At 30.0% G+C, this 27,869-nt stretch overlaps 2 protein-coding genes across 6 annotated transcripts in view; one reads left to right on the top strand and one right to left on the bottom strand.

Annotated features, from left to right (window-relative positions):
• Positions 1-13,514, top strand: part of LOC108558231 (protein muscleblind) — an 85,535-nt gene extending 72,021 nt beyond the window's left edge. For all 4 annotated transcript variants that reach the window (XM_017915071.1, XM_017915069.1, XM_017915072.1 and 1 more), the window contains 2 exons: positions 4,547-4,631; positions 13,037-13,514. In XM_017915071.1, coding sequence (XP_017770560.1) covers positions 4,547-4,581 — 35 coding nt within the window. In that variant the 3' untranslated portion in view covers positions 4,582-4,631; positions 13,037-13,514. The remainder of the gene's footprint in view (positions 1-4,546; positions 4,632-13,036) is intronic.
• Positions 13,515-21,907: 8,393 nt separating this feature from the next.
• Positions 21,908-25,252, bottom strand: LOC108558240. 2 transcript variants are annotated; one of them, XM_017915084.1, is made up of 5 exons: positions 24,876-25,252; positions 24,639-24,759; positions 24,398-24,531; positions 23,267-23,416; positions 21,908-23,206 (listed from the first exon to the last, which is right to left on the bottom strand). In XM_017915084.1, the coding sequence occupies exons 1-5, from the start codon at positions 24,922-24,924 to the stop codon at positions 22,050-22,052; spliced, it is 1,611 nt and encodes a 536-aa protein (XP_017770573.1). In that variant the 5' UTR covers positions 24,925-25,252; the 3' UTR covers positions 21,908-22,049. The 2 variants fall into 2 exon arrangements, with proteins under 2 accessions (XP_017770573.1, XP_017770574.1); XM_017915085.1 differs by lacking the exon at positions 24,398-24,531 and adding an exon at positions 24,036-24,148.
• Between the last annotated feature and the right edge of the window lie 2,617 nt (positions 25,253-27,869).

Genomic DNA, 27,869 nt, shown 5'->3' with positions numbered 1-27,869 from the left:
TGTTTTCATCATTTATTTCGTCGCTTCTCTTTTCTTTTCTTTTTCATGCCTACCTTACAAAAAAAAAAACAACTCTACTACTACTACTACTTCTACCACTACCTGAAATTCGTGTTTTCTTGATTACTCTACTCGTCTATTTGCGATGTATTTCGTTGCATATTCGTCGATTTTCCGATCGAAAATTTTCTCTCTGTGTTGTCGTTGCTGTTTGTTTCGATCATCGAATTTTCTTTTAATTTTTGTATGCTGCTGATTAACAAAAACCCTGGTGTTGTCGTCTCTGTTTATTTTTGTTTATTGGGATCGTTGTTTACTTGTTTTTTTATTTCGTTGGTTTCGATAATATTACAAAAAATAATCGCATTTTTTTGGACGACGTTTTTGCGAATCGAACTTTTTAACCCACCGTCACCAAAAAAAAAAATGTACCTTCGTTCACGAAAATGGTTTTCTTTTCGTGCATTGTTTGGTATAAATTTTCTTTTTTTTTTACTTCGATTTTCAAATTATCATTTCAATTGGAAATTTTCAACAATTTTCTTTTTTTTTTGTCACAAAAATCATTTTATTTATTTCCTCTATATGTTTGTTTTCTCAATGTTCAATTCTGTTTTCAAAACTTTCACTTTGCTTCAATTATTTTCGATTTTTCTGTCTCCATTTTGATTTTTTGTCATCAATCAAATTTTTACTCATTTCTCAATTTTTTTTCTTCAAATTTTCAAAAAATTTCTTCCATTTTATTCAAATTAAAACTTTTGTTTTCTTAAAACAATTTTTGTTTCCTTCTTTTTTTTATATCAAACAATTCGTTTGTTTTCTTATAAATTTTTGCTATTATCAAATTCATTTTGTAAATTGTTGATTTGTAATTTTTTCGATTTTTTTTTCTAATTTTGAATCTACATTTCGATTGCTTTTTGTTTTACACTTTCTTTCTATTTTCCCACAAAATCGTGCTTTTTGTTAATCATTCGAAAATTTTCATCATTTCCACCACAAAAAAAATCACCAATTCCCAAATTTATCATCCATCTTATAAAACAACGCATCACCAAAAAAAAAAATGTACCTTCGTTCACGAAAATGGTAATCTTTTCGTGTATTGTTTGGTACAAATTTTCTTTTCTCTCTCCCTGCAAATTCAATTTTCAAATTATCATTTGAATTGAAATTTTTAACAATTTTTGTCACAAAAATCACTTTATTTATTTCCTCTATATCTTTGTTTTCTCATTGTTCAATTCTCTTTTCAAACTTTCCATTGGTTTGCTTCAATTATTTTCGATTTTCTGTCTCCATTTTGATCTTTTTGTCATCAATCAAATTATTTTCAATTTTTACTCATTTCTCAAATTTTCTCTTCGAATTTTCAAAAATTTCTATACAATATCGAAAAATTAAATTTTCTCAATTCAATTCAAATTAAAACATTTGTTATTCATTTTTTGTTTTCTTAAAACAACTTTTGTTTCCTTCTTTTCTGTATATCAAACAATTCGTTTGTTTTCTTACAAATTTTTGTTATTATCAAATTCATTTTCCAATTTTTTTTTTTATTTGTATCTACTTTTTGATTGCTTTTTGTTTTACACTTCTCTTACTTTGCTTACTACCTTTACTTATGCTTGTTTTCTTGTCTCTATCAACATTTCTCTCGATTTTCCCCCCAAAATTATGCTTTTTGTTAATCATTCAAAAAAATTCATCATTTTCACAAAAAAAAAAAACACCAATTCCCAAATTTCCTACCCCCTCATATGTATTTTATTTATTTATTTTTGTTATGTTTTTGTTTTGTTTGGGTGTACGGTGGGTTTTTCGTAAAAAAAAAACAAAAAAAAAACAAAAAAACTATTTTTTTGCTGTTATCGTAACGCTGATATTTTGGCTGCGATGACATTGGCTTGCTGCACTGCTGGTTTCTGCATGTCGCCGGCCCTAGACAATGGTGCGCCTGTGCCCCAAAACGCCCCTTTTGTGATCTACACTGATGAGCAAGGACAGGTATTCACTTCTAATTTAATTTACCTGTACGCTGTACTTATTATACCGACACACCATCACCGCCGCCGCCGTCGCTGATCTTCCATCATACCAAAAAAAAAAAAAATAAGATGCGACTCGACCGCTAGATGGCACTGCCCGACTTACCACCCCGAAAAAAAAAAGAAAAATTTTAAATAGCCCGCCTCTGTTTGTTTAGTGACGCCATCTGTTATCGCATTTAACCAAACTATTTAAAATAAACTAATAGGAGAGTAGGTACAGCTTACAAGTATATTAAACAGAGCAATGCACAATATTTCGCTTCTACTCGAACTTTCGTTTAATTATATAGTATAGAAAAATTTGGTTTTGGATTCGGGTTAATAATTTGTGAAAAAAACGCTTGAAACAAACAAAATCTTCACAACGCTCTTATAACCTAATTGTATTTCTCTTTGTATTTTTTTTTGGAAATCTTTATATATGTTTATACGACGTGCTTTCTCTCACTGTTTCTTGACGTCTCGCGCTTTAACTAAACTTAATCCACGCATGTTTCACGTATACACATATGTAGAAGCAACAGCAAGAAGAAAAACAAAGAGAAACAACCATAAATATTGTGCTCTGTTCGCTTTTTTTTTTACTTTATCGTTTATTTTTTTTTTAGTATATATTTTATAATTTACACTAGTAATTGCAATCATATTGTGTGACGCTATTAATTAATTTATTAACAAACATGCAACAAATTTATTAAAACAAAAAAAAACCTCATTATCTCACAAAAAACCAAAAACGACAATCTGTTTGCAGTTATTCGTTCCTACTTAGTCTAGTCGAATAGTTTATAGAAATTAGTTAGTGTTTTTTTCTATCTTCAACTTTTTTTTTTCTTTCATTTTAATTATTATTAGTTTTCATTGATTTTTTTTTGTGTTGTTATTATTATTATTATTAATTTTTTTTTTCTGTTTTCGTCGTAAATTATTTTTCGTAAAGCTTCGACGCTTTTTTTTATTTGATCGAACGTCAGTTTTTGAGTGACTACAGAAAACAACAACAGACCCTTGTTTTTTAAATTGATTTTATTTTGTCTAAATTTTAATTGACAGTAAGAAAAGAGAAAAAAAAAAAACGCTGATCTTAGTAGACTTTGTTCGCTTCTATTTCACTTGTTTCGAGAAAATTTGATCTGCTTAACGATTTTTGGCGTGTAATTTTTTTCAAACATTCTGCATGTTTATTTTCGCTCCCTTTTTTCTCTCTCTCGTAATTTTTTTTTGTCGAATTTCAAGCAAGAACTTAACGTTCTGTATTACACAATTATTATCGATTATTATTAACAAAAAAAAAACAACTCCCGCTTTAATATTTATTTTTTGGTTTTGGCGCATCTCTCATTTGTTTTTTACTTATATCGTTCCGCTTTTGTTTTCTCTTATCTATATATATATTTATATACATATTATATAACTTAGGGCTTCTCTCCATCACCGCCAGATGGAGAGCCTCGATGTATTTTTATTTTTTTTATGAGCTTACTTAGTTTTCGGTATTTTCTTTTCGTTTTTTTTTGTTCGTCATTGGCGCAGCGATGCAGAATGATTTGAAAAATCTTATCCCTCAAGTGTTTAGTCAATGAAATTAACGTGTTTTTGATGAAATGAAAACAAAAACCCCCCAAGTCCACCCCCAAGCCCAAACCAAAATACACACACGCACACGAAGTTAAAGTTTTTATTTTGATTAATCAATTAATTATTACGAATATTAACCAGCAAGTAATCTGTTTTGTTTAATTAAATTTGTTTTGTTTTCTTGTATTTTTAATCAACCCCTAAAAACAGCATGCGTTTTCTTTCAATTGTTTGTTTTTTTGTTTCTTTCATTTTTTTTTCTTATTTGGGATTTGCGTCACATATACATAGAAATCAATATCTAGTGCGCTTACGTATGCCTGGTTTCAAGATATTCTTTTGTTTTTTTTTTGGTTATTTTCTCTTTTTTTTTTTTGCCTCCGCATACATGCACCAACCCTCTCAGAATATTTTATATATGAAAAGAAAAACTATTAATCATCCCAAGTTTTTAGATTTGCATCCGAAACACGTTCAAAGATTAGATTTATTTTGTTTTTCTTTTACCGACATTTCTATCATATGTATCTCGAATCTTCATAATATAATAATTATAATAATAATAATCTATTGTTGTTTGTAGATCGTGTTTAATTATTTAATTTTTATTATGTTTTTTTTTTGAATAATTTTATTTACTGAATTTTTTTTTTCTTAGATTTTCTCTCTCATTTTTATTATTATTTTTTTAATTATTTTGTGTTGTTGTTTTAAAATCTCTGTTTTTTTTTTAAATTTATTTATTATTTTTTGTTGTTTTCTCTGTAATTTTATTTTTATTTTATTTATTTTTTGTTGTTTTGTTGTTGTTTTCTTTAGTGTGAAAACAAACACACACACACTTCTGTTTCTAATTTCGATGTTGGCCGAGGAGAGATTGTTTCTGACTGATTTTTCCCTGTTTGTTCTTTCAGTTACTGGACACCCTCCCGGTGTGCCAAGATTTTAATCGTGGCCTCTGTAACCGGCCGGCCTGCAAATTTGTGCATCTACAGGAAGGTAAGCAAATCAATTAATCAATCAATAAACAATTCTTTGTGTTAACCATATTCACCTAACGTTGAAGTTTCAATTGCGTGACTTCTGTCAATTGTACCAACTACTTTGACACATGACAGCTGTCAATTGCACCTATTGATTTGACATATGACAGTTATAGTTTACCAAGTATTTTGACACGTGACAGCTGTCCATTGTACCCATGACACATGATAGTTATTGTTTACCAACTAATTTGACACATGACAGCTATCCATTGTACCCATGACACATGATAGTTATCGTTTACCAACTATTTTGACACATGACAACTGTCATGTTCATTGTTTCAAAACAACTGAAAACATGGTAATTTGTGCGGTTGGAGTTTACGTTTTTATTAAGTTTTCAATAATTGTTGAATAAGATTTTTTTTTGTTATTAGTCATTACCATTACGACTCGACTAATAATATGACAGTTATCGTTTACCAACTACTTTGACACATGACAGCTGTCCAGTGTACGCATTAATTTGACACATGACAGTTATCGTTTACCAACTATTTTGACACATGACAGCTGTCATATTAATTGTTTCAAGACAACTGAAAATATGGTAATTTGCGCGATTGGAGATTACGGTTTTTATTAAGTTTTCAATAATTGTTGAATAAGATTTATTTATTATTAGTCATTACCATTACGACTCGACTAATAATATGACAGTTATCGTTTACCAACTACTTTGACACATGACAGCTGTCCAGTGTACGCATTAATTTGACACATGACAGTTAACGTTTACCAACTATTTTGACACATGACAGCTGTCATATTAATTCTTTCAAGACAACTGAAAATATGGTAAATTGTGCGGTTGGAGTTTACGTTTTTATTAAGTTTTCAATAATTGTTGAATAAGATTTTTTTTGTTATTAGTCATTACCATTACGACTCGACTAATAATATGACAGTTATCGTTTACGAACTACTTTGACACATGACAGCTGTCATGTTAATTATTTGAAAACAAATGAAAATATGGTAATTTGTGCGGTTGGAGTTATTAAGTTTTCAATAATTATTGTTTTTTGTTATTAGTCACCACTATTAAGACTCGACTAATAATTGTGATTGTTGCAATTAAGATTACTTTCGTTCTTAGTCATAAGTGTTATGAAGTACTTTTACTGTTGCGTCATGTATTTGAAGAAGTAAAAGTGCACGTAATTATCACGATTTTCTTGGGAATTCAATCTGAGAAGTACAAAAAAATAGTTACGGAAAAATTAGTTTTAAATTGGTCGATGAACTGTTGACCGTTTGTAACTTATGCAATTTTATTTCACAATTTTCATCGCAGATGTCGTTGACCGTTTTGCGCGGTTACGTAACGTATTCGACATTAAATTTCGTCGAAATGCACTTTGAAAAAGTGAAAGTTCTATTTCTCATATAATAATAATTATATTGAATAGCGTAAGATTTTCAAAGCGTTCTCAATTGAATATCTTCGACCTTTCACTAATGGCTCTGTTAACCTTTCCTAATGATTCACCTTTTTCTTCTGTTCTTTCTCTCTTGGTTACGATCATTATTTGTACATTACGTGAAAATTTAATTACGAATAGTGCATGTATAAAAGGCACAACTTTAATGATCGAATAATGTCGTGCTATTAATTTACAAATCACTTTAACGTTTTCATTATTTCTCGACATTTTAATATAATTAACATTAGAAACTTTCTTATAGTTATTTCAATTATTAATAACTTTATAATATTATAAGAATTTTTAGTAATTATAATAATGCTTTGGTAATTTTTTCCTTAGTAGGCGATTTTATCTATTTCGATAATTGATATTTTGTAATTTGCAAAAAAAAGTTAAGCAATTTGCTTAGAGGAAGTTATTTAAATGGGTTTCAATGAAAAAATGTTTTAGTAAAACGTCTTTATAACATACATATTCTAACATTGTCTGAAGTGTTGTAAAGTTTGTAATAAATACAAGAAAGTTAAGCAACGACAGTAGATAAAGTTATTTGAATGTATTGCAATTATATAGTTTTAGTAAAACGTCTCATTAACTAACTTTTTAAGATTGCTAGAACTGTTGTTAATAAACCAATTAATAGTCAAGAGTTAAGCAATGCGCATAATGGAAGTAATTTGAATAGGTTTTCATTAACTCACATTTTAATATTGTAAGAAGTGTTGCAAATACATAAATTAATACTCAAGAGTTAAGCAATGCGGTTAGTGGAAGTAATTTGAATGGGTTTCAGTTATAAATTAGATGATTTGTTTTAGAAAAACGTGTTAACAACACTCATTCTATCGTTGTGAGAAGGGATGTAAAGTTAAGCAATTTGCTTAGAGGAAGTTATTTGAATGGGTTTCAATGAAAAATTGTTTTAGTAAAAACGTCTTAATAACATACATATTTTAACATTGCCTGAAGTGATGTAAAGTTTGTAATAAATACAAGAAAGTTAAACAACGATAGTAGATAAAGTTATTTCAATGTGTTGCAATTATGTAGTATTAGTAAAAAGTCTCATTAACTAACTTTTTAACATTGCTAGAACTGTTGTAAATATACTAATTAATAGTCAAGAGTTAAGCAATGTACATAATGGAAGTTATTTGAATGGTTCAATTATAATTTTTTTTTTAGTAAAACATCTTAATAGAATAGAAAAAGTTAAGCAACGCATGTAGAATAAATTATTTGAATGGGTTTTTATTAACTCAGATTTTAATATTGTAAGAAGTGTTGTAAATACATAAATTAATACACAAGAGTTAAGCAATGCCCGTAGTGGAAATAATTTGAATGGGTTTTAGTTATAAATAGATGATTTGTTTTAGTAAAAACGTCTTAACAACACTCATTTTATTGTTGTCAGAAGGAATGTAAAGTTAAGCAATTTGCTTAGAGGAAGTTATTTGAATGGGTTTCAATGAAAAAATGTTTTAGTAAAACGTCTTATATTAACATTGCCTGTAGGGTTGTAAAGTTTGTAATAAATACAAGAAAGTTAAGCAACGACAGTAGATAAAGTTATTTGAATGTATTGCAATTATATAGTTTTAGTAAAACGTCTCATTAACTAACTTTTTAAGATTGCTAGAACTGTTGTTAATAAACCAATTAATAGTCAAGAGTTAAGCAATGCGCATAATGGAAGTAATTTGAATAGGTTTTCATTAACTCACATTTTAATATTGTAAAAAAGTGTTACAAATACATAAATTAATACTCAAGAGTTAAGCAATGTCCGTAGTGGAAATAATTTGAATGGGTTTTGATTATAAATTAGATGATTTGTTTTAGAAAAAAAACGTCTTAACAACACTCATACTTTAGTTGTCAAAATGGATATAAAGTTAATCAATTTGCTTAGAGGAAGTTATTTGAATGGGTTTTAATGAAAAATTGTTTTAGTAAGAACGTCTTAACAACACTCATTCAATCGTTGTCAGAAGGGGGGATGTAATAAAGCTCCCACTTTATATGAAAATATAATGCTGCTGCTGCTGCTGCGGCGTCTTTTGATGTATTAGCATTGGGATTGAGGAGGATCGAAGCCATCGCTGAAGGATATAACGTGTTATTAATCTTCGTGCGACTAGAGTGGAAGGAGGGTCGGATGGGAATCGATGAAAATTAATCAGAGGGTTAATAATCCGTGTAATAATGGAAAACGCGTATCCGATGCCATTAAGTTTCCTCACTTCCGGCACGCGTACTTCACTTTTTTTTTTTTGACATTTCCACTCTGGATCCATTTTTTTTTGGGGGTTGTTCGTTGCCCTTCGATAAATAACGAATATCAAGCCAACATAATAAAAAAAAAACACACACACAAAGTGTATATATTCAGGAGGGAAAACAAGGGAGGTCGCAAAGGTCGTCGAAGCCTTGGCATTATTTTATTTTTATGTTGTGTACGAAAGCCACCCTTCGGACTGCACGATGGCATTTCATCCCTTCGACCCAAATAAAACAGTGTTTGCGTGAGCGAGAGAGAGAGGCTAAGATATAAACGTGAAGAGGAAGGAGAGAGACGGGAAGAGATTGGGAGACGCACACGCACAGATAATAAATGGCATTGATAAATATTTTTAGCCGGTATTTCGAGACACGCTCCGCTTCTTAATGGTGTGTGTGTGTGTTTTTTTTTATGTTTGCTGGAGAGAAAAAGAAAATATAAAGTTTGTGTTGTGTACGTAAGTATGAGAGAGAGAAAGAGAGGAAAAAAAGTAAGTGTGCATTTGAGAGAAAGAGCGGAAACTGTTCTTCTTCGCGCGCGCTCCCATTCAAATTAATTTCCCGGCCACGTGGAGCTCGTAAAATGAGATTTTCCTCCACCATCTCGCGTGTTTTTCCTTCTTTTCTTTTTTTTTTCTTCCCTCGCGGCGAAAAAGGAAACGCGATAGTCGCGCGCCTCGCGTTATTCATTTATTTATCAGATGAGGAAAATAAACCTGAAAATTATTGCGCGAGAAGGAAAGAGATATGAAAGAAATACGGATGGATAGAGAAAGAAAATAAGGGTGGAAAAAGCGACAGGAAAATCATTTCCCTCTGCTCTTTTTTTTTCTTTCTCTCTCTTCATCTGCTTCAAGTCCAGAAGTTATAATTATATCAATTTCCATATTATTTTTTTTTGTGTGCAAAATATTGATTCCGATGTGCAATTTCAGTTTCATAATTACGTAAGAGACGACATCTGTGATGTAAATTTGATATTAAGTTACAGATTCACAACATTATTTACATTGGTTAAACTAGGAAATAGGAAATATTGGATTGTTTCTAACTACAGAAGTTAGTTAGTTAAATATTACAAAATCGTCAGTTATGATTCAATTTTGACAGAGTTATAGGAAATATTGGAATGTTTCTATCAGCAAAAGTTATTTAGTTAAATGTTAAAAAAGAGACACTTTTGATTCAATTTTGACAGAGTTATAGGAAATATTAGAATTTTTCTATCAACTAAAGTTAGTTAGTTAAAAATTACAAAAGAGACACTTATGATTCAATTTTGACAGAGTTATATTAAATATTGGAATGTTTCTATCAACAAAAGTTAGTTAGTTAAATATTACAAAAAAGACATTTTTAATTCAATTTTGACAGAATTATAGGAAATATTGGATTGTTTTCTATCAACAAAAGTTAGTTAGTTAAATGTTACAAAAGAGACACTTATGATTCAATTTTGACAGAGTTATAGGAAATATTGGAATTTTTCTATCAACCAAAGTTTTTAGTTAAATATTATAAAAATTACATTTTTTCAGATAATTATTCATAAATTTACTGTTAATTTTTATTCCTCAATCAATATGACAAAAGCGACACCTATTATTCAATTGTGACACTATAATTATTAACGTTGAACGAAATTCTCAACTAAGATTTTTGTTAGAATCGATTCATTCTCTTGTATTTATTTAACTTTAATTGCCGTATAAATTGAACAGCGTTAAAAACAACAGGTGAGAAAGAGAGAATGTGAGTAATTAGTAGAATCTAAAGGGCAATTAAAATCAATTTGAAGCACTGAACCTTCTCTCCTTCCCCCAGTTGGACGTTTAATCCGAGTGGCGCGTAGATAATAGACTTATTGCAGTAGCGAAATCAAGCTCGAATTGAAACAAGTATTATTAAAATCCAATTACGCGATCCGATTTTCATTCGCCTGCGGCACTTAAGGCCTTAGTGCCCCATAGAAATCAATTCACTTTAATTGGAAAGAACAGAACAGAAAAAAAAAGTAATAATGGTTAAAGAGAGAGAATCTAAACGATGTTGGAAGAGAAAATGGATTTTCAAACCGGAATCTGTATAAGTGCAGACTGATTGTTTCAAATAATCAAATTAATTATTGTTTGTAACCCGGCGAATCCACAGATTACATAAGTTTTTTTGCATTAAAAATGTTGTCTTTTTTTGAAATAAGCAATTTTGAAATGAAAATAGTTGTGAACACACAATATATTTAGTCTGTGGAGTAAATAAATTTTGTGAAGTTGAAAATTTAGTGATTTCGATGCGATTAATAATAGTGGAGTTGGACGCGGTCCACGCCGTTAAAATATTGACGATTCGGCGATGCGAGTTAATTTATTAACGCGACGTTACGAAATCTGAGCTCTGAATATTTCGCGCGAATGGATGGAAATAAAGTGCAAGTGCTCTCACGTCCTTTCCTCTTCTCTGCTTAGCTCACTGTGTCATCCAATAATGTTGCCAAATTCCCGCGAAAATAGAATGTGTAAATACGCTTTTAACAAGTCACCCACTAAAAAGTATGTGTGTTTTTCAAACTTTTCCTCTCTTTAAAATGAAAATTTTTAAAAAATCACGCATTTTTTTCTTCTATTTTCAACTGAAAACATTCTAAATTCGCCAAGTTCTGAAGGTTTTTCTCATGAAAGTTTCTAAATATATTCTAAATAACGTTGTTTGTTTATTAGTCTTGCGAAATTTATTAATAGTTTTTTTTTGTAATAACATACAAATTCCACAATATAAAATGTAAATACATTCTTTTAACAGCTTTGTAAAAGTTAAAAGCAAAAATTATTATGAGCAAAAAAAGTACTTATTAATTAGAAAATTGTGTAAATGTTAAGAATATCTTTGTGATTGAACATTTTTTTTTTAATTTTCTATGCAAATTATGAAGATTTGTTAATTTAAAACCAACTTTTTATTGTTAAAAATTAGTGTATTCTTTTCTGTTCAATTTATTTATCAATTAGAAATTGAACATGTTTTTTTAAATTTTCTATATAAAATATAAATATTTTTTCATCAATTTTTCAAACTTTGTTTCATAATTATTTGAATTATATTAAATGTCTGCATGAGAATTATTTTATTCATTAAAACCGCGCGCTCGTTATTATTTTACTCTCTCTTTTATAATTCTACTTTCTGCATGTTTTTATGTGCTCGAAATATCGTTATTATTTGTTTAAATTTTCACCATTTACCGGTTTATTTACGTTCCATTATTTTGTCAATATAAATATATAAGTTTTTTTTTATCGCAATCACACCGAAAATGCACATTTTCACGCGAACCATTTTATCCATATTTTTGTTATTTTCGCTTTAATTTTCATGTACAATAATTTAACTTTTAGAATACTTATTACAATATCTATAAACAGGTTACAAAACTTCATAATGTTACACAGTGAATGATGATGATGTTAATTGTATAATAATTTCACTCTTATTGTGAAGACGTGAAGATGATTACATTCTCGCTGCCAGAATGCAGCAACCTGTTGATTTTCGGTCTCGAGCATTTCGCTCTTTATATAATAATGCACTTTCTTCTCTGCACCACCGACCCAAAATTTGTATTTAATAGAGTCCAGTTCAAACCGCTGAAACCACTTTCAATTTACTATAATCTCGTAATCTTCATGCAAATCTAACTTAATTATATAATAATTCATTTATTTGTTAACTTTGTACATGAAATTAAATAGAAATGAATAGAAATTTCGGTTTACGAACAAAATTTCGCTTCTCGAATATTCTTATTTTTATCTTAAGCTTCATATAAAATTTCGACACTATTTTCATCGGTGATTTAATTTTCATCAAAGGTTTAACAATTTGGTGATTATTTAGGCAAAAATATAATATGTACTATTATTGTTAATAGTCGCAAGCCCGACAACCGAAATTTCGACGTTCGAAAATCTTGACTGTATCGAAATCCCGACAACCGAAATCCCGACTATGTCAAAATCCCGACTACCATAAAAATGTTATTGTAGAAATTTATAATAATAAAAGACACTGTCGGGATTTCGATATAGTTGGGATTATGGTAGTCGGGATTCTGACATAGTCGGGATTTCGTTTCGATAGTCGTTTCGTAAATTGAAGGTTAAGTTTATATATTTGACTGACATGTGTCACTATATGGCGACATGATTGATCATCAACTGACAGTTGCTATGGTTATATTTATTTTGTAACTAAGTTAGTAACAATAATATTTATTTTCAAAATTTGTCCCAAAAGTCGAAAAGTAATATAAATCTGTGTAGAATTGGAGTAAAGTTAAGTTGAATGTTGAATATTTCCTTCATACACGAAATGTATATACAATGAAGTCGTACAAGTCGAGAACTTACTGTATTTTATGGTACTATGACATAATATCAATAGGTGTATACCAATCGGAACACGTGCGACTCCAACCGTTACCATAGTTACGCTCTTGTCCAAGCTATTGAAACTTCAACAACGGTTGCCATGGTTACGCTTAGATTTTGTTATTATTATTATTATGTACTGCTTCTGCTGCTGTTGTTGTTACAATTACACTAATCTTTTCTTGTGTTGTTCCCTTTTTCTGTTTTGGTTTGTTTTTCAGGAGATGGGGTTGAAGTGGTGGAGCAGCGTGTGGCGGTGTGTCGCGACGCTGCGAAAGGGCAGTGCGCGCGCCCCGTCTGTAAATACTACCACATCCCCGTCGCACTGCCGCCCGCGCCCGTCATGGCCGCCCTTGCCTCCTACCTGCACTAGGTGTTACACAACGACTAAACAAACAACCGAACCGTTTTTTCTATATATACAATTATATTATATTCATCTACTATTATCTTATATATTGTCTATATACATATATTATTATTATTATTAATATTATTAATTAATTAATTCATTGATTGATTGATTGATCGTCTTTTGTACACGTGTACATAAATACACACACACAAACAAATAATTTGAAGAAGGAAAAAAATTGCAGATCAAAAAACAAATCTAACAAGTGTGTGTATATATTTATACACGTACGAGGGTACGAATAATTAACGTGTAAGTGAAAACCGGACAACAACAAAAAAAAAGTATATATATTTGATTAATTAACGTCGACGTCAACGTTTATATTTATATATGATGATTATAAAATAGTATACAACAAAAATAAATATATAGAGAAAATATATATGAATTATGTGTAATAAATCTATATATATATATATAAATATACATAATGAACAAAAAAAAAATATATATAATTAAACAACACGTATATATTATTATTATTATAGGAATATTTGATTACTATTAACTAATTATTATATATATTTATATAATGATGGAGATGTGAAAGTCATTATAAATGACGCGAAAGAAATGGAAACGATTTTGTTTGTTTTTTTTTTCCATATTATTTTCTTATTTATACATAATGAAACAAAGAAAACAAAACATTTGATTCGTTTGTTTTTTTTACGTTCACTAGAGGACTCTGTAATAGAAGAAGTTTTAGTGAAGCGCGAGTTTTATGAATTAAAACGAGAAATTATATTATTATTATTATTATATATATATATATATATATTGTAAAACTATTTAAAAGATGATGAAGAAAAACACTATATATTATCTTATTGATTAGAAGTGGAGGAAAGCCCTCAAGGGCTCACGCAGAGCCGCCCCCAAAAAGGATATTATTATTATTTTTTTCTAACAGGTGGCGCGCATTTTGTTTTGTTTGTTACTTTTATTCAAATGTTTTGTTTATTTTGATAATAATAATAGTAGAAGAAGAAAAAAAAAACAAAAGAAGAGAGAAATTGTAATCCTGCCCGCGATTTTACTATAATAATTATAAGTGAAATAAAATAAACTACAGAACAAAAAAAAACTATATATATATATTTGAATTATAAGAGATAATAATAATAAAAAAAAATAATGTTTACGAAATGCAAAGATTTCCGCTTCCGGTTCCGGTCTCGAACTGTGATTTCCCTTTTTCTATTTAACGTTTTTTTTTTTGTTCTCAAAGATCTGATTTATGTTATTTTTGTTTGTTGTGAAAAGAGAATCCACTTTCTGTCGTATTTCATTATAATAATTCAGTACGAGCGGATTTTTGTTAAAATCTAGTCAAAAGGAGGAAAAGAGAAACTATTTAAAAATTTTGCACATTTGATGCAGCAAACCGGAACGATGGATGGAAAGGAAAACTTTTGCCGAAGTTACACGAACACCGCAAACAAAAGCAAAAACCTTGTGAATCGCTTAAACTCGTTTTTTCTTCATTTGTTTCACTATACGTATATATCTATATATTTATTTGAAAGATGTTCCTTGAAAAGCATTTAGAATCGATGAAATTTAGTGATTATTATTTTATTTTATTTTTTGAAATTATGATTTGTTGTTGTTGTTTTTATTTGTGTAATTTAAGTTTTTTTGTTAAGAGGTCCGTCTGGTATTAAGGGGTTAAGATGGGGCTCTGGATGTGATATATTATTAAACAAAATATATATATTATATAGTGAACAGAACAAAAAAAAATTAAACCTAAAATACTAATACTGATGATTTATATCTATATATATATATGTACGAAATCAGGGGTGGTTTCTCGTGATTTGAGAGGAAAAAAGGACAAAGGACTAAAACCCGCGGAACACCACCCCGCTTCATTATATATGTATATTTATACTTGTAAATAGTTATTAAGGAATTTAAACAACCTAATTATATTAAACACACAAAAAAAAATCTTAATTAATTAAAACTGAAGGAAAAATCGCGAAAAAAAAAAAAAGAATCACGTAATCGAAGTGACATAAAAAAAAATATATATAATTATTATAAATATATTAGGATTTAACAAATTTTTTCCAACGTTGTTTTTTTTTTTCAGTGTTTTTGAAATCTTTGTACAATATTATTTGTTTTTTGTTAATACTTTTTTCTTTTTTTTTGTGAAATATGTGATTTTCTTATAATTCTTTTTTTTCCTGTTACAAAAGCCATTGATTATATACGATAATTGTGTTGATTTCACGCAAAAAAAACAATGTTTGTTTGTTTCATCGTTTCTAGTGTTCAGGACACGAAGAACGGAATCTTTCCCCCTATTTAATACCAAGAAGAGGATTTTCAAGAATTCGCAGCTTTTCGCTCGCTTCTTTTGAGCACTGATATTAAAGCTATCCTTTTCAACGTTATACAATCGTTAAATCAACTGATTGATGAAGATTTTTACTGCGATTTTTGAACGAGTTATGATGAATGTTAGACGAAAGTGTTATTTTTGTTGCATGTTTAGTCGACGTTCTTTCGCTAGATTTTAATCGAGTTTTATTGATAATCGAGTAGTCTCTTAGGTAGTTGATTGTTGATTAGCGCGATTTCAGTTACTTCACGCTGAATATTATTAAAAATATTAACAAACAAACATAAAAAAAAGTAATAATAAATAAGTAATTTCAAGATTTGAGTAAGAACTGCTTAGACCCGCCTGCTGCGTCCCCCCCTTCATTCTTCAAACTTATTCAATTTGTTTCAATTGTTTCGAAACACACGTGATCCCTGATTCTCGCTTAAGTTCACGATGAAAAATTAAAAAAAATAAAATAAATGAACGCTTCAAAAAAAATCAACAAAACGTAACTTCTTTCTTTCTATCAAATTAATTAAAAGTAAACGAATGAAATGAATAGAAAAATCAAAATTATTTTTTTGATATTATTCAGAAACATGGCTGTGCATAAAAAACAAAAACAAAAGCAACCATAAAATTTAATGAGAATTTCGAATTTCGCGCGCTTTTTTTTCTGAAACTATAGATTTTTGAAGCGAATCAATTAATTGACGGTATTAAGCAAATTTGATTGATTAATTAATTGAAAAAAAAAAATGAAACACAAGAAAGTTCCTAGACGAAACGAAAAACAGCAAACAGAGAAAGATGTTCGAGAAAAAAAAGCTTAAAACCAATTGTTTTTATAAAAAAAAAACAAAACAAAAAACACGTCCCTCGAAATCGGAATCACACAGCAGGCCAAGAAACAACCAAGAAAAACGAAAGATTTGGTTGTTCCGAGGGAAACGATCTGTACACTTTGAAAATACACACACACACAAAAATAATGATTATATAATAATAGACTTAAGATTAAAAGATGAGATCTAGTTGTTGTTATTGGAAACGGAAGATTACGGATGGAGATTAAACAAAAGAAAGAGACATATTTTTTAAGAAGCCATCGCGAAATTATTACCTGATAGAAGCAAAAAAACAATTGAGTATGCGTTTTTTGGATCTTCAATATTTTTTATTCACAAAAAAAACACAATTTCGCCCCCTCGATTTTTTTTTTCAATTAATTTTTTGAAACCCGAATATTTTTGTATCACAATAATTGCGTGTAAATAAGTTTAACTAATATTGTACGAATAATATAAATATATATATATAAAATACGATTGTAAGGGGATCTTTTTGTTTTTATTTGCTTATTTAAATAATTTTTTCTTTCAAACTTTGTACGCACCAATTTTTCTTTTTTTTTGATTATTTGTAAAATTTGTTCATGTTTCTCTCGATTAGTTTAATTATTGACGATTTCTGTTTCTGTAATATTTTTTATTATTATTATTATTATTAATTGTCAACAAACAATTTTGTGATATTTTTAGTAATGATTGTTATTTTTAAGTCACAAACATCACACTTTATTATTATTATATGATTTCATCTGCGAAACGGAAATATTTTTTATCACTATTATTATTACTACTTATTACATATATATTATATATAGGAATAACGAAAAAAAAAACCTATTGAAACTAAAAGTAAAATAAGATATGTTTGCATATATTGAATATATTATAATGTGAATGATGAAGTGTGGATGGAAACGCGGATTTCACGTGTCGGTTACTTAACTTAATTGATCCGCGATTTTCAACATAGTTTTTTTTTTTAATTTGTAATTTTTTTCCTCTTTGTTTCGTCTCCGTTTCTTTTCATTACTTAACTTTAACTTTACTTATTACAATGAATATATGTAATACAATAATCCTGTGAGTTGAGAGTTAAAGGCGAGTAAAGGTGGTTCAAGGACTAGGAGGAAACTGTTATAATTGATAATAATTGAAATAATATACAAATTATTTTTCGAGAAAAAAGATATAAAAAAAAAACATAATAAGGAAATAATGTATAAACAAAAAAAATAAGTATGTGAATTGAGTGATTGAGTGTGAATGATGAATCGAAGGTAAAAAAGTTGATGATGATGAAGAAATTGAAGTTGAAGAAAAAACAAATTATATATATATATTATAATGATGATATTTAAACTATTTATTAATTAATTAACGACGGAGGATGAAGCAAACCGAAGAAAATCGACGAAAAAAGTTAAACAAAAAAAAATAAAATAATAATTATTATTATAAAATTTGAAAAAAAAATAATAAATAAAATAATAAATAACTATGTGTAAATTATGAAAAATTATAATATAGGATATGCATGATGATGATGATTAATGATGTTTATTCTAATTGATGATGATATTATTATTATATTGAATAAAGGGATGGTTTTCTCCTAGTTATTGAATTTTTTCGAATTTATTTCACAAGTTTGTTTTTAGGTTTTAATACCCTACACCCCCCCTAACGAAACGAAATTTTACCCCCTTTGCGAACAATTTGAGGTGTGCCATGCATAAACATAATTATTTTCTTTTTGTATAACAAAAAAAAGTTGGGCGAATAAATCCGCCACTCGTCCGCAAAGTGTAAATTTAGTGTATTTTTAATACCACGCGATCCTTAACAATCGAGGCTGTTTATTTCTCTTTTATTTTTAATATACATTTATTAATTATTAACCAAATAAATGAACAACGAGTTTCTATTTTTTCTTTTTGTAATTATTTTATTATCATATTATCTGTGTTATTTCTATTATTTTAATTGTTTCTTGTGGAATTTTCTGTTAGTAATCGAATAACAAAAACACAAAAACAAATTGTATTCCCTCACGTTCCTTTGATTTTTTTTATTTTTTTGTTGTTGATGTATTGTATTTAACTCCGACGATATTTTCTTTTGTACGTTTCTTTTAGTTTTAACTTTTAACTTTATAAAATATAAATGAATGAGAAAAAGTATATATTATTATTATTAATATTAAAATATGACTAGTAGTTTAAGGATAAATATTTAAACAAACGAAAAAAAAAAAAGTATATATAATGTTGTGATGATGATCCTAGGATCAAAAGTGAAACGGAGATGGGTGACGTCTCCAAAATGTTTTTAATTTTTATTTTGAATTACTATTTTTTTTTATTTTGTTCTTAATACACTAGAGTTAATAAATATATAATGAAGAAAAACTTTAACTGTGCATTTATTTACAACTTTATTTTGTTTCCTATACCTACTTAATTGTTTCCTTAATTCAATTGTTTTATTTATCAATGGTTGCTAGACTTAACCCTTACTTTTTTTTATAAAAACAAATGAAAATCTTAACTTTTAAATTTTTATTTGTACAATTATGAATATATCTTTTATTTCTAATTATTTCTCAATTTATGTCTTAGTACAATTATTCAAAATAATCTTTATATAATTAGAATCATCAAATTCCTAAATTACAATGATTATTTAAGAAAAAATGAAATTACTAATCAGAAATGGTGGATGCGCCAGGTTCCATGCACATAGTATTGCCTATCACTCACAAAACTAGTAGCGTTATGTAACTATGGTTGCATACATTAAAACTCCATTATTTGTTAAATTACTGAATATTCGTGATTCAGTATGGACATAAATCAATTATTTATTTATTTATTTTTATTTTTAGAATGTCACGTTCGGAATGGTTGGAATTCCTTCGGCGCGTTGAATAATTGATGACCGTTCGCATTTGCAGCGACGAATCTAATTATTGGAGATAACAGTACTTTATTGAATTCGCCGCATGCAAAATTAAATGCAGCGCAGTAATTTATTCATATTAAAGAACAATGGTATTATGATTATTTAATGTAACAATTCTAATAGTCTTTCGATGGAAATTTTTTGTATTTTAATTGATTAATTAAAACATTTTTTTACTTCAACTTTGACAATAAATTACAGGAATACCGTAAATCTCTTAGAAATGTTATTGTATTTTTATTATTCGTTATATTTTTAGCTTTAATTAACATGTTTAATATATCTTCTATCTGTATAGGTTCTCGAGAAATTTAATAAAATGGAAATGAACTAATTTTTACATTATTTTAATTTTGACAATTAATTACGAAATTATCATAAGTCTTATAGAAATTTCGTTATACTACAATTATTCCCTATAATTTTAGCTTTAATTAGCATATTCAATTTGAATTCTACCTTTATTGATTGTCGAGATATCAATGAAAATGTGAAGGCACTGCTTTGTATTTTAATTGATTCATTAACATTTTTTTACTTCAACTTTGACAATAAATTACAGAAATATCATACGTCCCTTTGAAATGCTATTGTATTTATATTATTCTTCATAATTTTAGCTTTAATTATCATATTTAATATATCTTCTATCTATATAGGTTCTCGAAAAATTTAATAAAATGTAAATGAACTAATTTTTACATTATTTTAATTTTGACAATTAATTACGAAATTATCATAAGTCTTATAGAAATTTAGTTATACTACAATTATTCCCTATATCTTCAGCTTTAATTAGCATATTCAATTTGAATTCTATCTTTATTGGTTGTCGAGATATCAATGAAATTGTAAAGGCATTGCTTTGTAATTTAATTGATTAATTAACATTTTCTACTTCAACTTTGACAATAAATTACAGGAATACCGTAAATTTCTTAGAAATGCTATTATATTTATATTATTCTTTATATTTTTAGCTTTAATTATCATGTTTAATATATCTTCTATCTGTCTAAGTTCTCGAGAAATTCAATGAAATGTAAATGAACTAGTTTTTACATAATTTGAATTTTGACAATTAATTACGAAATTATCATAAGTCTTATAGAAATGTAGTTATACTACAATTATTCCCTATATTTTTAGCTTTAATTAGCATATTCAATTTAAATTCTACCTTTATTGATTCTCGAGATATCAATGAAAATGTGAAAGCACTCCTTCTTAATTTTAAACATTAAATTACTTCATTTTTTTTAAAGTTTCTTAGCAATTTCATTGCAATCAAATTATTTCTATTATTGTTAGCTTCAATTAGAATATTTAATAAAAAATACACCTTTATCGCTTATGGAAATAATCAATAGAGATTACTTTTTTCGATTCTTAATTTTCAATAATACTTTATGTTTGACAATAAATTATAAAATTATCACAAGTCTCATAGAAATTCTTTTATGCTCTAATTATTTACTACAATCTTAGCTTTAATTAGCATATTTAACAAAAAAAAAACAATATTTTACTTGTTACTTTAAGTTTGATAATAAATTACTTGAGTATGAAAACGTACATATCAAAATCCATTATTACCAAATTATTCCACATATAATAATTATTTCAATAATACTTCATGTTTGACAATAAATTATAAAATTATCGCAAGTCTCATAGAAATTCTTTTATGCTCTAATTATTTACTACAATCTTAGCTATAATTAGCATGTTTAACAAAAAAATATATAATATTTATTACTTTAACTTTGATGATAAATTACTTGAGTATGAAAACTCACATATCAAAATTCATTATTATCAAATTATTCCACATATTATTAGCTTTAATATGCATATTTTATGTATATTCTATCTATAAAAGTTCACGAGATATACAAAGAAATGTGAAATCACTGTTTATTTCAACATATCATTCCTTTTTATCCCAATTATTTTTCGAGTAATTCAAAAAAGATTATACTCAAACTATTATTTGTAGTTTTAGCTTTAATACGAATCTGTAACTATCTGTTAAACTTTTTATTCTTATTTGAGAAATTTGAGAAAATATAATGATCAAAACAAATCATTGAAACTTTGAGTATTTCTTCAAATAATTGTAAATGTTTTGTAAATGGGAAATGGGAAATGGGAATGGTTAAATGAGAAGAAGTAAATATGTATACATACAAATTTATTGTTTTTGTTTTTCTTTAAATAAAAGAAAACCGCACGCACAGAATCTTAACGTTGAACAACCTCGCAGAACTCATTACAAACTTTTTCTTTTTTTATTGTCAGATTACGATTTTTCTTTCCTCATTCATTTTTTATTTATATAAAACAAACAAAATAACAAACAAAAAACAGGCTTTTGGCAAGGCATCATCATCATGACTACATTCGTAGAGAGACATTAAAAAACGCATAAATTAAGAGTGGTTGTCGCAAAGTGCCGTATATAAAAGTAGTAGGAATTATTACTATGTACAAAAGTCTTTCTATTAGATATTTTTTTTTCTTTAAGGATTCGGCGATGTAGATGTCGGTCGCTCGATGTCTCTTCTTAATTCAATTAATTAAACAAACAAAATAAAAGGTTTTGGGATTGGGAGGGTAGGAGGAATTAATAGAAAATAAAACTAAGGATTTAGATTCTAAAATTACTTCCTGACGGAGAAGCCGTCACCGGTGGGGTCGAGGATCCACGGGTAGTTGTTCGGGCATTCCATGCAGGTGAAGAGACGGAGGGTCTCACCAGGAAGTTCGCGGGTTTGGAGGGCGCAGGCGTTCGGAAGGGAGCAGTAGGGTTGTCCCTTGACGTCGCATTTTTCCTTCCATTCTTGGAAGTCGCGCAGACCGTTCAGTTCGGTGGGGTTCTGCATCCATTGGATGACCTGCAGGTTGGTCACGAAGTAGACGTCGTTACGAGCCAACATCTCCTCGATGAACTTGATCAGTTCCTCCCTGTACTCCTTCTTGCTCTTCAACCAGGAAGCGTGGAAGTTGAGGCCGAGCGGAGCGCGGTTGCTGTTGAAGTGACGGTTGAAGTTGTGACGGAGGAGACGTCCGAACTGTTCGCCGCTCTGGATGTTCGAGCAAGAGTCGACCATGTGACAACCGGGCAGAGATTCGTCGAAGGTTGGATCGTCTCTCCTGTCCAATTCGTTCATCACCATCTCCCAGACGGGATGGCTACGGCTGGGGCAGTTGTGAGCGTTACCGTTGCACTTGTGCGGCATCCTGAAGTACAGAGTGTAAGGCCAGATCGGCACGCGACCCAAAGACGCGGTGATGGAAGCATCGTACACGAAGAACTGATCGCTCATCATCTCGAACTGCTTGTTTCCTCCGACGCGCAGGTAAGGAGCGCGGACACCGATGATGGAACCGTCGGTGATGTTGGCGAATCTCTCAGCGATCAAACGGCCTCCGGCCATCTCAGCCAACCAATCATCGTAAGATCCTTGCGACCAGTAGTTCGGATCATCCTTATGAGTCAGAGAGAAAACGGAAATTTCGTGTCCGCGTCTGTGCAAATCCTGAACGGCCGAATAGTTGGTGTACTTGTGCGAGACGAAGAAAGTTCCCCTGATCTGGCAACCGTTCGGGTTAACCCTGTTTCCGTTGAAGATATCATCGTACAAATCGACGTTATCGATGTTAACAGCTCCGTTGAAGGAGAGCGTGATCATCTGAGGAACATTAACCGGCTCCAAATTGCCGGGAATCCTGGTACCATCAGCCGAGCAGAAGCAATCTGGCAAAACGCATTGCGTGGTATCGCAATCCGGAGCGCGATTTGGATCAGTCTCGACGGCTGCACAACAACAAAAATTTAGCAACAAATCAACAACAAAATCTTTAAAAGAACACTTACTGCAAGAGTTCTCGTCGGATTCGTCCTTGCAATCCGGTTTTCCGTTGCAGAAGAGATCCTTGTCCAAACATTCTCCGTTACCGCAGGAGAGTTTTCCTTCGGGGCAGACCGGTTCGTCGGTCTTGAAAATCGGGAGCACCTTTCTGGGTTCTGCGCAAAATTGACGATTAGAAAAATACAAGAAGCGACTTCGTAAGTAGTCTCAAGCAGAAAAAAAATCGGCAGAAAAAAAAATCATGTGTGGATGGATGGCTTATGTACACGCGCACTCGTCGGTATATGTGTAGAAAGTAGATATATATATATACACACACATAAAGTTGTTAAAAGGTGAGAATAAATAAATAAAGAAATTATTTACAAAAAGGATAATAAAAAAAAGTTGTTAGTAAAACATCCGTGGACCAGGGTTAGAGAAGCTTTGTTTTTTTTTTTAAAGATTTGAAGTAAAACTTAAATAATAAGCGTATTTGAAGAAGCGTGTGGACACAAAAAGAGAGAAGAAAGTGAAGGAATCTACTTTCTAAACCAATTATTAATAAACTATGTATTATTATTATTGTGTGTTTTGCGCGCGGAGTGTTTTAGCTCCGCGCATTCTCTCTCTCATTTTTGCTTATTGTTCCCTGCCCAAAATCTAACAAAATCCAAATCGATCAAAATTGTGTGTTGTGACCTCAAGCGCAATTGTTTTCGAGAAAATTTTGCTGTTTTTTCTTTTTTTGGTTCTTTGTTTTTTTGTTTTTTTTTTGAAAAGGCAGGGACTTACTCTCGAGCTTGTCACAGTTAGTGACTTTACCCTTCCAATCACAAGTCTGTTTATCGATGTCAAAAGCCAATCCACTGGGACATGTGATTTGTTTCAAACCGGATTTAGTACATCTGGCGTACGGGAAACGGAAACAGAAACAAACAGAAGGATGAGTTTTGATCGGTCTCATTAACCAAGAAATACTGAGGATATCTAAATCAGGATAATTTACAAAAAAAAAAAATTGAAGAAAAAAAATAATTTTTTGATAATTTGTGGGACAAATCTGTGGGACAAATTATGGACAATTTTATGAAAATGACAAAAATATTGAATTTTGAAAAATTTAGATATCGGTCACTATTCCTTCCGGGACTTACTCTCTATACTATCACAATTTTTCACGTTCGTTTTCCAATCGCACGTTTGACGATCGATGTCGAACGCCAGACCTGCTGGACAACGAACCGACGCTAATCGTGTCACACCACCGTTCTCTGAACTTTTATCGCACCTAGAGTCGTGATCAACGGAAATTTCATGGATTATTCAAGATCTCTCAATTAGATTGCATCAAGTTTAATTTGATTTGATTTGAGAATTAGAAATTGCATAATTTACCTGACTACGTCCCTGCAATCGCCTTCTGTGGATAACCTGAAGTACTCGTCGGCGGGTCTTCCGTCGCAAAGTTGCTCGGCGGTCGGGTCTCCTTCGACGGAGTCATCGTCTTGCGCGTACGCTGAGGAAATAACAACATTGAGATATTTTCGCTCGAGCAATTTGGGTCAATCGATCGAAAGTTTCTCTCTGATTGCATAATATGCAATTCTTTTGGATTCGATTTTGTAGACTTACCAGTTCCTAGGAGGAGCAGGGTGCACAGCCACAGGGTTTTGTTAGCCATGCTGAGGTTTCGAGCACTAGCCAAGAAGTGGAGGTAGGCCGGCTTTATATTTATACCGGGTCTCTCTTCAGGTGTCCGCTTCTGTTATGTCGACGAATATCGACCCCCCACCTCTCTGGTTATGTATCTCTTCAACTGTTTCGACCAATAACGGCGCCTACTGGTTTCACTTTCACCAAAGCCTCTGACGTCCACCACGAACACCTTTTGTGTTGGACGATGGAAAGAGAGAGAGGTAAAGCACTGAGAGAAGGGAGAGGAACCGAACGAAACTGCAAAATGCACGCAATACCAGACGACTGCTGGCTGACAACTGGCGATTTTCTCGATAGGTGACTCTACTTATATATTAATGGAATTATTATCGAAAAACCATCCCCGCCCTCCAACCACAATCATCACCAACATCAGCCCCACGCGAATCTGCCAAAAAAAAAAAAAAAACCTAGGTTCGTCTGCAGAAGTTATAAAAGCATCCAGAAGCTCGCAGAAAGAATCAAAGTCGCAGCGAGTTCGGATTTCTCGTTCACCTTGATTGCAACGAAACCTCACCTAACAACTTAAACAAGAAGTACATCACTACAATCATCATCATTAACTTTCTATTTTCTTGAAAATCAAATTTCCTTTGACTTTTCGTACAGTTTTTTTTTGCTTCTTTCAATACTTCAAGGCCAAAATTGTCGCAGCAACAGCTCAAGACATTTGCATACAGGGTGTGTCTGCCTGCCTGCCTGCCTGCCTCCACCTCTCCGATGCATTCAAGTATGTCGCATTCATTAAAACCGCGCGACGCGAAAGGCAAGACCAATGCTAAACGAAATCAAAACCATTTATTTCTTGTAAATCTCTTTGCACAGGGAAATCCGCAACTTCCTTCATCATCATCACCAACAATTCGTTTTTGAAATATTATTTCTCTCTCTTTCAGTCGGTGTTTTATTAACATTTAGCAATCTCTTCTTGACATTCAAAGCGACTGCATGCGCGGCCGGTTTCCAAGAAGCGGCGACGTTACGTAACGCTTCAAAATCCGACATCTTCTCAAACGAATACAAGAAAATTTAACATTATATTTTCAATAAAATTAATCAACAGTTATTCATAATGCATTCAAATATCGTAGAAAAGAAGTGTTGAATAGGTCAAGTTTCTTTTTTATGTCACTTCGATTTCACATTAAAGAAGTTTTTTTTTTTCTTAAATTTAATTCATTTGAAAATCAACATTTCTATATTAAAACTGAATATTTGACTAAAAAAAAAAACAGAAATTATGAATTTTACAAATTTGTAATTAAGTAATGGAAATAATCGTTGAAATCGGAAATAGATATTAAAACTTAAATGTATGTTGTTAATTTTTTGTTTTTAGAAAGCTGATGAATATTTGTGCGCTATTCGAAATTTCGCTTTCAAAAAAATTTTATTAACGATTTTTTAAGCGACAGAAATGCACAAAACCTTTACTTTTCACTGCATATTGAAAGTTTTTATACAGAAAAAAAGGATAATTGCATTGTAATTATGAGTCAATGGAAAATCCTTTCAGTTTTAACTAATTATGATGATTATTGTCGTTAATTTTTACAAATTTAGTGTATTCAAATTTGACAGCAAATTACAGGAAAATGGTGATAGTTACAATTATGGAAATAAACACATATTAAAACCTAAACATCTGAGATTAATTAGAGTACTCAAACTTGTAATTAGTGTTAGTGGTTCTCTAGATATTCAATAAAATGTCTAGTGTATTTATATTTTTTTTTACAGTTACTTTATTCAAATTTCACAGCGTATTACAGGAAAATGGTGATAGTTACAATTATGGAAATAAACACATATTAAAACCTAAATATCTGAGATTAATTAGAGTTCTCAAACTTGTAATTAGTATTAGTGGTTTTTTAGTTATTCAACAAAATGACTAGTGTTTCTACATTCTTTTTTACAGTTATTTTTTTCAAATTTAACAGCGTATTACAGGAAAATGGTGATAGTTACAATTCTGGAAATAAAGACATATTAAAACCTAAACATCTGAAATTAATTAGAGTATTCGAACTTGTAATTAGTGTTAGTGGTTCTCTAGTTATTCAACAAAATGTCTAGTGTCTTTACAATTATTTTATTCAAATTTAACAGAGTATTACAGGAAAATGATGATAGTTACAATTATGGCAATAAACACATATTAAAACCTGAAAATCTAAGATTAATTAGAGTATTCAAACTTGTAATTAGTATTAGTGGTTCTCTAGTTATTCAACAAAATGTCTAGTGTCTCTACATTTTTTTTTACAGTTATTTTATTCAAATTTGACAGCGTATTACAGGAAAATGATGATAGTTACAATTCTGGCAATAAACACATATTAAAACCTAAACATCTGAGATTAATTATAGTACTCAAACTTGTAATTAGTGTTAGTGGTTCTCTAGTTATTCAATAAAATGACTAGTGTCTTTACATTGTTTTTTACAGTTATTTTATTCAAATTTGACATAGTATTACAGGAAAATGGTGATAATTACAAGTCTGGAAATAAACACTTATTAAAACTTATACTTCTGAGATTAATTAGAGTACTCAAACTTGTAATTAGTGTTAGTGGTTCTCTGGTTATTCAACAAAATGTCTAGTGTCTTTACATTTTTTTTAATGTCAAATTTGACAACGTATTACAGGAAAACGGTAATAGGTACAATTATAACAATACACACGTATAAAGCCTGAATATCTGAGATTTATTAAAGTATTAAAACTTATAATTAGCCTTAGCGGTTCTAGAGTTATTGAACAAAATGTAAAGACCTTCACTTTTTATGAAATATTTCAACAACCGCTGCAGATATTTTCAAAAATCAAAATGCACTTTAATAATTCGATAAATTTCTATCATATTCATACAACGAAATAGAATAATAATGAAATTTCCAGGT

Source organism: Nicrophorus vespilloides, unplaced genomic scaffold (genome assembly GCF_001412225.1).
Source record: "Nicrophorus vespilloides isolate i.1.1-1 unplaced genomic scaffold, Nicve_v1.0, whole genome shotgun sequence".
Taxonomy (NCBI): Eukaryota; Metazoa; Arthropoda; class Insecta; order Coleoptera; family Silphidae; genus Nicrophorus; species Nicrophorus vespilloides.
This window is presented reverse-complemented; position numbering and strand designations above follow the sequence as displayed.